The sequence below is a fragment of the Chrysochloris asiatica genome, unplaced genomic scaffold (assembly GCF_000296735.1).
Source record: "Chrysochloris asiatica unplaced genomic scaffold, ChrAsi1.0 scaffold00029, whole genome shotgun sequence".
NCBI lineage: Eukaryota > Metazoa > Chordata > Mammalia > Afrosoricida > Chrysochloridae > Chrysochloris > Chrysochloris asiatica.
Window position 1 is genome coordinate 4,956,565 of NW_006408547.1, and position 13,233 is coordinate 4,969,797.

Consider the following 13,233-nt stretch of genomic DNA (forward strand, 5'->3'; position numbering starts at 1 on the left):
TAGAGTTGGAAGTCTGTGGGAAAGGTGTAGCCAAAACCCTGGAGAAAGAGTTTAAGTCCACAAGGTTATTGTCTCCTGGAGGACTATGAATTGTGTCTGTGTTGGGTGTGTGTAGCTGGGTTATGGTGACTCTTGTCTCCTTGTCTTTCTGCTTTCTTTCTTGGACATGCTATTCTTAGTGGTCTTCAGGTATTTCAGTGCCCAGAAAGTAAATTATTAAAACTATGATTGACAAGTATGTATCTACTTTACCTACTATTAGAATTACCAGTTTTAATGGGCTATTTGTTAATGAATAATTTAGTTTCCTCCAGGAGATGTAAGTTAATGAAACCACTGTTAATAGCTTTAAGTACTAAGTGCTGGTAAAATTTGTTTCTTAAGCTAAATAGAAATGACTTTTCAGCTATTATCAATGTGAGAAATACTGTTTTAAGAGGATGCTGTATCTCTTTAGAGATGTTTGTATCTCATTGTGGTTCTCAGCATAGGAAAACTGCTCCTCCAATGTCTGTAACTTCTGTAGAAAGATTAAAGTGTATGTTAGTGGGAAAGGTTTTCACTGTAGGAACTTGTTTATTACCTGGAATTGATCCTTCTCCAGTCATGGTCCTCACATTGGGATTTATGTACCACAGAAGCGTTGCAAAATGCTTTCTGTGGTGTTAGATGGAAACATCATCCTGTCTTTCTTGTAATCTCATGAAAATTTCTGCTTTTAAAATACTTTTTATAAATACATTTGCATGATAGTTCATTATATAATTTATAAACAAATCAGAATGATCATATTAGGGTATTCAAAAACTTTTAGTAATAGGAGTGTAAAACCTGAAAATGAAGTTTATGCAATAATTATGTGTTTTATTTGAAGATTTTGGTAAGCACAGAAGTATTTCACTTCTATAGTTTGCTACTCAGTTTATCTGCATTTCAATAAGACAAAATGAGCTTATTAATATTTTTTATATCTTTCAGTAACTTCTCATTTTTGTTCCAGTAATGTTAGTCAGTGTGAAAGAGCGCTGGTGGCGCAGCTATTAAGAGATTGTCTGCTAACCAAAAGGTCAGCAGTTCGAACCTACCAGCTGCTCCGTGGGAGATGGATGTGGCAGTCTGTTTCCATAAAGATTTACAGCCTTGGAAACTCTACGGACAGTTCTACTCTGTCTTATAGGATCGCTGTGAGTCTCAACGGACTCAGCCGCAGTGAATAATATTGTCTGTATTCCAAGTGATTTCTCTTCTGTCTTTAAGTCCTTACTTTAGCCCTTACGGAAAGCATGGACATTGCTTTATGGTCCTCAGTTTTGTTTGTTCTTGTTTTTGTAGCTTCAGGTGCCTTGTCCAAGTTAACTCGTGGATTGAAAGATGAATCACTGGCTTATATTTATCATTGCCAAAATCATTATTTTTGCCCAATTGGCTTTGAAGCAACCCCGGTGAAAGCTAATAAAGCATTTAGGTAAGCATTAAAATATTTTATGCAGATATTTTACCAGGAGGATATGTTATTAATCTCCTGAAACTGAGAGACTTAATGGTTTGCTTTCCTTTATGTTAGAGTCCTTCATTATGTTAGATTGCAGAAATCCTGCATTCTTTAAAGATTTTAGCTTGTTTTCCTTTGTTTCCAGAATTCTGTTTAGCTAGTTGCTTTAATATTATCCACTTAGATACTATTTAGAATCATTACAACATAAAGCCATATGAACGTCACTTCTATGTTTATCACAAAACATTTGACAAAGAACATCACATATTATGTCTCAGTGGGCTCATCCAGTCAAAAATACGTTAGAGAATCAGTGTCAAGAATATTGTCACAACTGAGCAAATGAAAAAGCCTCTTCCTTTCTCATTTCATTCTGAAAAGCAGGATTGATCAAGGTTTCCTTTTTGTCTTGCTACAAAGACGTTAAGAATCACTTTTTATTTTGAACTACAGGAAACATGGCTCTTTATTTCTTGATTCAAAGTTTGTATTTTATTAACTATGTTTTTACATACAGGTACACTTGAACGTTTTTCAAAGAGACAGTCTCTTACAAATAGAGAGGGGGTAACTAAGTTTAATACTTTTTTCCCTCCTTAGCACATTTCCTTCATGATGTGATGTGGTAATACCATGAGAGTTAAAAGAGCAATTGTCCTGGTAGAGAATGGTGGAAACAGAAGCAGTGAATAGTTTGAATGTAAATACTGGCAGCCAGGATTGTCCTCACCTAGCTGAGGCTCTGATTCGTTCATGTCTGGATCCCTGTTAGTGGTGCTATCTTAGTAACTGACCCCTTATGTGGGAGGCTAGTGGTCAGGTTGGTCATCTGGGAATAGGAATAGGTCATCTGAGGCTGGAGGTCCACTGAGCTGGGTGGGTGAGAACCCTGACTTAGGCTGACCATTGTGTTTTTGTGATTGAATAGTAAAAGGGAAACCGCTTAGTCTCTCCACATACTGAATGTATTACTCATCTCTTTTTTTGTGAGGTTTATTATTATTCATAGTTTTTACCTGAAACTTGTGTTACTTAGCACATCTTTCAAGTGCAAAATGAGATTTTGCTTCTAAATATTTGGTACTTTTTAGAGAAGAATTTCTCATCTTTGATGCATCTAAAGATCACCAGTGATGCTCTTAAAAATATGCAAATCCTTGGGCTTGGCCCAAGACCTACTTGGCACATTTCTAGGATAGGGTCTGGGTATTTTATTAAAGCTCCACAGGGAAGTCACTGTTTTAGGATTTCATTTTTAGGTTGCATTTTAAAACAACACACGGAGTGCACATTGAAAAGAAGAGAGTAAGAATAGGCAAGCTTTTTGTGTTTTTTTTCCCCAATCCAAGGAGCTGAGATACAGACTGCTTTGACTTTTTAGCCCTAGGTTTTGTAATAGGGGACTAATACCTACATTTAATTTGTGCTTTCACCTAATGGCTTTCAAATTTTGCCCAAACTGAAACTCTAATATCTATTATAGCTTTAATGAATGCTGTCTTTGAATAAAAGTTAGTGTATCTTTGTTAAAATATAGTTGAAACAATATTCTCAAGGGAGCAAATGACCTTTATTAAATATACTATGAATACATTTTCTGTTCAGCAGGGGTCCTCTCTCCTCACAAGAAGTAGAATATTGGATCTTAATTGGAGAATCAAGTCGAAAACATCCTGCCATTCACTGTAAAAAGTATGTAAACTTTTTTTTTTTTTTTTAAATTGAGGTAAGATTTATATATACTTAAAATCACACATCTTAATTTTGTAGTTAGGTGAGTTTTGATAACTATTTATACCTGTGCCCTGGTGGTGCTGTGGGTTGATGTTGGGCTTCTAATGACAAGGTCGATGGTTTAATCCCATCCGATGCTCCTTGGGAGAAAGATGAGGCTATCTGCTCCATGAAGATTTACAGTCTGGAAACCCTATGTTGTTGTTAACTGCTACTGGGTTGGTGCTGACTCATAGCTACAGTGTATAGGGTTTCCAAAGAGTGGCTGGTAGGTTTGAACCACCGGCCTTATGGTCAGCAGTACAGTGCTTATCCTATAATGCCACATCAGGACTCCAGGAAACCCCATACAAGGGTCACTTTGACTTGGAATCAACTTGATGGCGGTGGGTAAACACCACCCCAACCAAGATATGGAACACTGCCATTAATATATAAAGGTATCGCATTATCCTTTCCTGTCTTAGATATGCTGCGCTTGCTCTTGAATTTCATATAAGTAGAATCATATACTATGTTTTTTTGTATCTTGCTGCTTTAATTTAAACGACACTTGAGATTCATCCATTTTGTTATGTGTATCAATAGTTTGTTATTATTATTGTTATTATTTGCTGAGTAGTAACCTACCGAAAAAGAGGAAGAACCTTAACAATAAGGCTCAAACATAGCAATGATTTTGGGGCTAGCACAGGCCAGGGCAGTGTTTGGATCTGTTGCACATAATGTCCCTGTAAATTACACATAATGTCACTGTAAATTACATATGTCACTGTAAGTTGCACATAATGTCCCTGTAAATTGGAACCCACTCACTGAAAGGAGCTCTGGTAGCGTAGTGGTTACGAATTGGGTTGGGAATTGCAAGGTCAGAAGTTCGAAACTACCAGCTGTTCCGCAGGAGAAAGATGAGGCTTTCTGCTCCCATAAAGATTTACAGCCTCGGAAACCCTCTTCAGGGTCGCTATGGGTCAGAACCGACTCCACAGCACATAACAACAACAACATTGTCATCTAGCATCAGTGATATCCTGTTATATGAATTTACCACAGTTTGTTTATTTAATCATTCTCCTGTTGATGAACTCTTAGATTGTTTTAAATTTGGGGTTACTCTGACTAAAACCATGTGTACATATTTTACTAAAATTCAATAACTTTCTTGAGATATAAGTCACACACTATAAAGTTCCTAATTTTAAAAATCCTATATCCATTAACAGAGTCCTGGTGTGGTGCTATGGGCTAATGCGTGAGACTGCAAAGTCATTTGAACTTCAAGGTCGGTGGTTCAAGCTCATGAGATGCTTCTTGGAAACCCTATACAGGGTCATTATGGGTCGGAATCGACTCAGTGGCATTAAACAATAACAACAACATACCTATTAACAGTCACTCTCCATATCACCAGTCACTGGGAACCACTGACCTTCTTGTCTTACAGAGTTGCCTATTCTGGACATTTCACATAAAAGTGTATATTTCCAGGACAATATCATTTAGTTCCTTTGAAACTGACTTCTTTCACTTAGATACTTACAAGATTCATTCATTTGTAGCATGTGTCAGAATTTCCTTTGACAATATGTCTGAAGTATGAGAGTCGAAGTTTGGCCATGTTGGCCTCTAAGGAGCACTCTGGCTTTACTTCTTCCAACATGTATCTGTTGATTCTTTTGGAGCCCATGGCAGTTTCAATATTTTCCTCCATGACCATAACTCAAAAGCATCATTTCTTGGGTCAGGCGCACCTTAGTCTTCAAGTTGACAACTTTGGTCTTCAACACTTTAAAAAAAGGTCTTGTGCAGCAGATTTGCCCAATGCACTAGGTTATTTGATTTCTTGACTGCTGCTTCCATGACGTTGTTAGGTGCCATTAAGTCAGTTCTAACTTGTGGTAGCCCTGTTGTACAACAGAATGAAACACTTCCTGATCCTGTGCCTCACACTTGTTGTTACCCTTGAGCCCACTGCTGTGGCCACTATTCCAGTCCCTCTTGTTGGAATTCTTCTTTTTCACTGGCCTTCCACTTTACTGAGCACGCTGCCCTTCTCCAGGGACTGGTCCTTTCTGATAATATGTCCGAAGTATGAGAGAGGAAATCTCACCATCCTTGTCTCAAAGGAACATTCTGACTGTACTTCTTCCAAAACAGAACTATTTGTTTTTCTGGCAGCCCGTGGTACTTTCATTATTTTCTAACACCATAACTCAAATGTATCAATTTTTCTACAGTCTTCCATATTTGCTGTCCAACTTTCACATGCATATGAGGCAATTGAAAATACCATGACTTGGATCAGGCACTCTTTAGTTCTCAAACTGGTACCTTTGCTGTTGAATACTTTAAATAGCTCTTGTGTAGCAGATTTGCCTAATACAATATGCAGTTTGATTTCATGACTGCTGCTTCCCTGAGTGTTGATTGTGGACCCAAGTAAAATGAAGTCTTTGACAACTTCAGTCTTTTCTCCTTGTATCATGATGTTACTTATTCATCCAGTTGTGAGGATTTTTGTTTTCTTTACACTGAGGTGCAATCCATATTGAAGGCTTTAGTCTTTGATCTTCATCTGTAAGTTTTTAAAGTCCTGTTCACTTTGATAAAGCAAGGTTGTATCATTTGCAAATCATAAGTTGTTAAATGATTCTTCCTCCAATCTTGATGCCATGTTCTTTGTATAGCCCAGCTTCTTGGATTATTTGCTCAGCATACACATTGAATGAGTGAAGGACCTTGTTTCTGATCAACAAAATGGCGCCAAATAAAGTCCTGCTTAAACTTGGGTCTCCTGAAAGCTTAAGTCTTTGTTACACTAAGAGCCCCGCAACTCCCCCCCCATCCCCCCCCCCCCCCCCAGTTTCCAGTTTCCAGAACATCTCTATAATTCTACCCATTAAAAGCTTGCCAAAACCCTCTGCCGGATCCTCCCATTACTGCACCTGGGACCTCACTGCCTTAAATATGCCGGTCTGTAAGGAACCGGGGGTGGGGTGGTTGTGGGCACTCTTTGTCTTCCTTGACTTTGAGTTCACCCTCCCAGGTTTATTTTCAATAAATTTGCCTGTTGTTGAAGCCATGTTCCTCTCCTTGTCTCTTTCTTATTTCTTACAATAAGTATGGTGATAATGTATAGCCCTATCCACACACCTTTCATGATTCATTCCTTATCCCCTTGTTCTATTTGAACGACTGCCTCTTGGTCTATGTTCAGGTTCCCCATGAGCACATTGTTCAAGTGTTCTGGAATACCCATTGTTCACAAAGTTTTATAGTTTTAGTTTTTGGACTTAGGATCTATTTCAATTCATTTTTACTAATGATAATGAGGTATAGAAGTCAACGTTCACTTTTTTCCTCCAATTTTTATTCAGTTATTCCAGCATCATTTATTTAAAAGATTTTTTTTTCTCCATTTAATGTTTTCGGTGTCTTTGCAGAGTATTAATTGACACTTTATCTGTACGGTCGATTTCTGAACTCTCTTCTGTTTCACTGATGTTTTTGTCTCTGTGTTCACCAATACCACATTAGTATCAATTGCTATAGTATATTGTTGTTGTGAAGTGGTGTCGAGTTGGTTCCGACCCATAGCGACCCTGTATAGGGGTTTCTGAAATTAGGTAATATGTTCCCTCGGGATTTTGTTGCTGCTTCTTCAAGATGGCTATTCTAGGACATTTGCTTTTCTTAGATTTTAGAGTCAACCTGGCAATTTCTGCTAAAAAGCCTATTGAGATTTTTATTAGAATCTAGTTCATAGCATTCATAGGTTAATAACTTCTTAAAGGTATTCACTCTTCCAGTCTTTGATTTTGGTATTCATTTTTATTTATCTCTACCTTTAATTTCTGTTAGCGATGTTTTATATTTTTCAGTATAGAGTCGTATATACTTTTTGTAAAAAGTTTTTCAGTGTTTCATGTTTTTTGATGTTATCATAAATTTATTTGAACAAAGGATATTTTCTGGTTATTGTTGTAAGTGTCATTGAGTTGGTTCCAATTCATAGCCACCCTGTATAGCTGTTTCCGAGTACTCATTGGTGGGTTTGAGCTGCCGACCATGTGACTCAAACTGACCTTTTTGTCCAGTGCATTATACTCGAAGGCAATTAACAACAACAATTATACAATTAAATAATCTTGCATCTTTAACAAATTCACACATTTGTCTAGTAATTACTTTGTAATTCCATTGGATTTTCCACACAGTCATGATGTCTGTGAATAAAGACTTTTAAATCTTTAAAAAATTTACTTGACTGATTAAAATGCAAATATGAAATACTTTTTGTTAGCCTGCAAAATGCCCTCTAACAGGTGATAAAACTCATTTCATCGGAAAAACTATCATTTAAAAGCTGAAAATCATGGCAATAGTTGAAAAAAGAGACTTGTCATAAAAACAAAATTGATTAAAATTTATTAAATGAAACAAACCTGAGATAAGAAAATTATTGCCAGTTGTGTGGTACTGTAGGATAAGCTCTAGACTGCAAAGTTGGTTTGAACTGCAAGTTCTGCAATTCAAACTCACAAGCCACTTCTTGGGAACCCTACACAGGGTCACTATGAGTCGGAACCAACTCAATGTCACTTAATAGCAATAGCAGCAACCATGATAGCATTGTAGCAATTCGCTCACTTGAAAAGTTCCATTACGGTGATATTTTGAATTTAAAGCTGTGCTTAATTATAGGTGGGCAGATATTGTTACTGATCTGAATACTCAAAATCCAGAATATCTTGACATCCGGCACTTAGAGAGGGGGCTGCAGTATCGAAAAACAAAGAAGGTAAGATCATCATCGTACCTGAACTTATTTCCAGTTGACCAACAATGCAGTATTTTACGTAGTGTTCTTTTGGCTGTAAATCACACATTTCAGACCAGTTTAAACAGAAAAGGGGAAATTAGTAAGGGCAGGGGTGTATTTATATAACCCAATGGCAGGAGGTTAGCCTGGATTCAGGTGTGTTTATCAGACGCTGGAATGATGGCCTAATTAGCTGGTCTCGCTCCCTCTTTGGCAGGTTACCTGTTATTCCTGCCTCTCTTTTGTCTGTTGTTTACTTTGTGAAACTCATTCTCTTACAGTTGATGTCTTCTTCTCAGATGAAGAGTCCAGATTGAAACTGACCTGCTTCAAGGCCAGCTCTATGGTCCTAAGACAGAATGGATAAGATTAGTCTAGCTTGGGTTGGGGGTTCCCACCTGATCCACATGAACTGTGACCATGAGACTGGGTCACAAGGAACAAATAAGGTTGCTGGGAGCAGTTTTCAGAGGAAGGTAGATACTGTAGACTGAGTAGACATTCCATTGATGTAAGCCTTGCAATAAATGGTAAATATATGGGGGAGTGATAGGGAGAAATAGTCTTGGTGTGTAAATTAGGTATATGAGGAGCTGTGTGAGTAGTTGAGGCACTCCTTGCAGAGGTGCTTTGGCTCCTTTAGGCCTTGCTAGAGTCCTGGGGTGGTGCTGCAGATTAATGCGCTAGACTGCAAAGTTAGTTTGAACCTCAAGGTCGGCAGTTCAAGATCACCAGCTGCTCCTCAAGAACCCTGTTCAGGGTTGCTATGGGTTGGAACCAACTCGATGACTGTAATAACAACAATATGTTATAAAGGCAGCTCAACAGGAAAGGTGCTGGATGATGTGTTGGAGGTAAACTACTATTTGGAGGCAGGTGAAGGGAGGACAGTTTATAGGGACAGAAATGTTAGTACAATTCACTTTCTTCACCCAACTTTTTTTCCCCTAGGTTGGTGGAAATTTGCATTGCATCATTGCATTTCAGAGACTTAATTGGCAAAGATTTGGCCTTTGGAACTTTCCATTTGGAAGCATTAGACAAGAATCACAACCTCTCCCAGTTGCCCAGGGAATTGCCAAATCTGAGAGTGAAGACAATATCTCCAAGAAACAGCATGGGCGTCTGGGCCGGTCGTTCAGCGCTAGTTTTCATCAGGAGTCAGCGTGGAGAAAGATGTCTAGTATCCATGAGAGAAGGAACAGCGGTTACCAGGGTTACAGTGATTATGATGGGGCTGACTGACGCCGCTACAACTGAACAGCTGTGTTAAGACAGCAGGGGACTTCTTAAGTCTACCGGGACGTTAACTATGAATAGGTTTCGTGGTACAAATATAATCTTGTAGTTCTCTAGTAAATAAGCTTGTATCTGATTACGATGGATGATCTCAGACATATGAGCAGATAAGCACAGATTATTGTCCTTTTAAAGTTAGAGTCATATAAACAGCCAAGATAAAAAGTTTCACAAAATCCAATTAAATTATGACTGCTATCTAAAAAACATCACACACAGATTCACGGACTAGTATGGAGACATGAAATACTTAAGCATGAAATGATTTCATTTCTTACACAGTTTTACTTGTAAGATCAAGATGTTAAGGCACCATATGCTCTTCTAGAAAAGTTGGGGTTTTCAGTTTCTAGTTTTTCCTCTTAAAACAAAAGGGTATTGAAAATTATTATTTAGTGAGTCTAGTCATTCTTTTATTTGCAGTAGTATCTTGCCTGCCTCATTCGATTTGCTGGTTAACTTTCTCAGGATTCTCCAGTAAGAGGCAAAAGAGAAAAAACTCAAGAAAGTGACCTTTTCTATTGGCGAGAAAGGGTAACAGTACATAAATCACGGTAGTCTTGACGTTTTTGACTAGGTATGTTGCCATCAAAAATTGACAAGAACTTTAGGTCTTGAAAGACTTCAGTAAACTCAGAATAAACTATTTTTTTTTTTTTTTAGGGTTAGAGTAAATTAACAAGGAGAATGTGATGTTTTTATAAGTAAGATAATATATGACGTGAGAACTCATATTTGGCCGGTAGATATGGAGCTGTACACTCGGAATGTCCATGGTCCTCAGTCGACAATAGCTGTTTACCATATTCCACTTCCAAACTTTGAACTCTTTCCTTTTTTAACCCTATGGACAATTAGCTGGATCAAATGAGTGTTAAATTTTCGGAAACTGTGGATTTCATATATTTGAGCTCACTCTTGTTGCTGTACAGGTTTCTTTTGCTGCTAATCTGTGACTCACATGACTAAGATGTCTCGTTTTCATTTCAGGGGCTTGTTCCAGGACTCAAATCAATAACTTGGTTGTTACAAGGTGCTGAATATCTTGATAACCATATGGCAATACACCTCAAAGACAAGGGTCATAATTTATTTTAAAATATTTTTAGTTTTTTCTCTTTTGAATTTTATATCCATTTATTCTCTCATCTGTGTTGAGCCTACACAAGGGGTTATATATTATGAAATGGTCAATTTTGTGAATAGAGTATTTTGCTTGAAATGCAAAAGAATTGAAAGAGATTTGTAGGTTGTTGGTTTTGTTACTTCATACTGGGACTTTTAAAAAGTTTTCATCAAATAAAGTTTTGTTTTCTACTTTTCTTCATGTGAATTTTTCTGAACCTTTGTTTTGAGCACAGGGTACTCTTATGAGATTGTTTGAAGTGTATAATGATTAGTCAGTTCGGTCTTTTATGAGTATAATCAATGAAACAACAGTCAATGAAACTGACTGTAATTTCAGATGTCTATTTAACTTTATGTTTGGAAATAGAAAATTTAATTCTTGCGTTAGCTTGACTCAAATGGAGTTATTATTTTTGTAGATCAAGCATGGACAGACAGCAGCAGTTTCATGTAGTTTACCCAAATATTTCAATGACGAGCCAAGAAGAAAGGAAACAAGTGTAATGTAAACAATCAAAAATAATAGGGTGACACCTAGGAAAGGAGTGTAAAATTACTTAGTGATCGTAGTCACTTTTTATCAAGACTTCTTGATATATATGGTCACTTAATGCCTTGGACAATAAACTTGGAAGTTATTAAAGGATATTATAATTGACAGAAAAAGTTATTGCATACTTCTCGTTCAAAAATGATTTGATTTTTTTTTTTGCCATTTATTTTTAGGGATCTCCTCTTAGAATGGAAAGGAGCTCTGGTAGCGTAGTGGTTACGAATCGGGCTGCAAGCTGCAAGGTCAGCAGTTCAAAACTACCAGCTGTTCCACGGGAGAAAGATGAGGCTTTCTGCTCCCGTAAAGATTTTCAGCCTCGGAAACCCTGTACAGGGTCGCTATGAGTCGGAACTGACTCCACAGCACTTAACAACAACAACAAAATTAGAATGGAAGTCCAAATTTTGTCTTTGGCTTTATTAATATGACCTTGGGCAAGTTAAGATTCATTTTTCTATATTTCCTTCCTTGTAAGATGGTGATGATAAAGTTCTACTTATTAAATTGTCCTAAATAAGTTAATACATATAAAGTGTTGAGACCTGTGCCTCAGGTATAGGAAGTGTTATTTAAATGCTTGCTATTATCTCAAGTGGTAAGTATTTTGCTGCTCAGATTCTTTAGTTGTTGCTGTTAAGAACCATGAGTCCGTTCCCATAGTGACCCTGTATGGGGTTTCCCAGGAGTGGCTGTTAGGTTTGAACTGCTGACCTAGTGGTTAACAGTCCAGTGCTGTCCTACTGCGCCACACCAGGGCTCCAGATTCTTTATAGGGGGCTATTTAAATAGCATGTTATAGAGGCAATTGCTTGTAAATCAAAGCCCTTAGTTCTAGTTCTTTCTGGGAGATGTTTAGTATCCAGGAAATGTTGATTTTAACTGTCTTTAATAACAACACTAGAGAGTCCTGGTGTGCCTATGGTGCATGGGTTACTGTGCCGTACAGAAAAGTCACTTTGATCCACAAGGTCTGTGGTTCAAGCTTACCAGCTGCTCCTAGTAAACCCTATACAGGATCACTGAAAGTCAGATTCCACTAGAAGGTACTTAACACCACCAAGAAATCTTGGTGTACACATGAACACAAGGTCGGCAGTTCAAACTCACCAGCCACTCCTTGGAAACCCTATACAGGGTCGCTCCGGGTCAGAACTGAGTCAAAAGTGCTTAATAACAACATAGTATCCAAGGAGTCCTGGTGTGGAACTACAGGATAAGCACTGGACTCTTAACCACAAACTTGGGTTAAAACCCACCAGCAGCTCTTTGGAAACCCTATACAGTCACTGAGTTGGAACTGACTTGATGGCACTTAACAATTGTACTCAAATGCTTACTTTGCCTATTTGTTTTCACTTAGATTACAGGCAAAAGAAAAACGATTTTAGATGAAGTCCCGTAACTGTTTGCTGTACAATAATTTTGCTCCTCATTAGGCCAAGCTGATGCAGTAGCTATCCTTCCCATCTTGCCCTTTCTTAGACAGTGGGGCAGCTCAGGCAGCTATTCCAGGAACCAACATGCTGTATCTCAGTTTTACCCATAGACTGTTTAAAGTTTTTATTGTGACTTGAGTGATAGTTTACATGGGAGAACATCAGTTTTACACTCATTGTTTCATTGCAATGATTACAATCTTCTCTGTGCACAGTCATTCAACAGTATTTGCTTCTATTCCCTCTGTTTTTGTTGTTGTTTTGCTATATACAAAAACACTCAGGAATATATAGTCATTTAGACAACCAAAGAGCACATTCTGCAAGCCTGCCTACTGGCCACAAGCACATTGCCTTTCTTTTTCCATGAGTCTAGAGTCCTCAGCTGCTCCATCTCTCCATGTCCTCATCTCTTCTTCCATCTCTGGAGTCGCTGCTTCTCTGGATAGAGTCCCACATTCCACTCATGCTCTTCTCCCTTGATGGTCCTAGAGTCCTCTGTTCCTGGACTAAGATTTAACAACTCCCCCCTTTTTGTTACAAAACTTCTACATTTACAGTTAAGACAGTTGTAATTAGTCATGATAACAATTACTATTGAATCATAAGAACCTTAGTCCCATCTCCTTTCACCAGACCCCTCTAGACAAGATGAAAACTATTCAATGAGGATTCTACCTCCCGCCTCCCTCCCCCACCCTGCACACTCTGAAACGAGACTCCCTTTTGAAAGCTTGTAATCCAGCCATTTCATGCTTGCCTTTAT

At 38.0% G+C, this 13,233-nt stretch overlaps 1 protein-coding gene across 2 annotated transcripts in view; it reads left to right on the forward strand.

Annotated features, from left to right (window-relative positions):
- The window catches only part of BIVM (basic, immunoglobulin-like variable motif containing), an 80,203-nt gene that overhangs the window by 20,540 nt on the left and 46,430 nt on the right, over positions 1-13,233 (forward strand). The window contains exons 7-10 of one of the 2 annotated variants that reach the window (XM_006846676.1): positions 1,333-1,465; positions 3,101-3,187; positions 7,934-8,030; positions 9,003-9,318. In XM_006846676.1, coding sequence (XP_006846739.1) covers positions 1,333-1,465; positions 3,101-3,187; positions 7,934-8,030; positions 9,003-9,296 — 611 coding nt within the window. In that variant the 3' untranslated portion in view covers positions 9,297-9,318. Of the gene's footprint in view, positions 1-1,332; positions 1,466-3,100; positions 3,188-7,933; positions 8,031-9,002; positions 9,319-13,233 lie in introns of those variants that run through there. The other variant, XM_006846675.1, reaches the window with a different exon arrangement.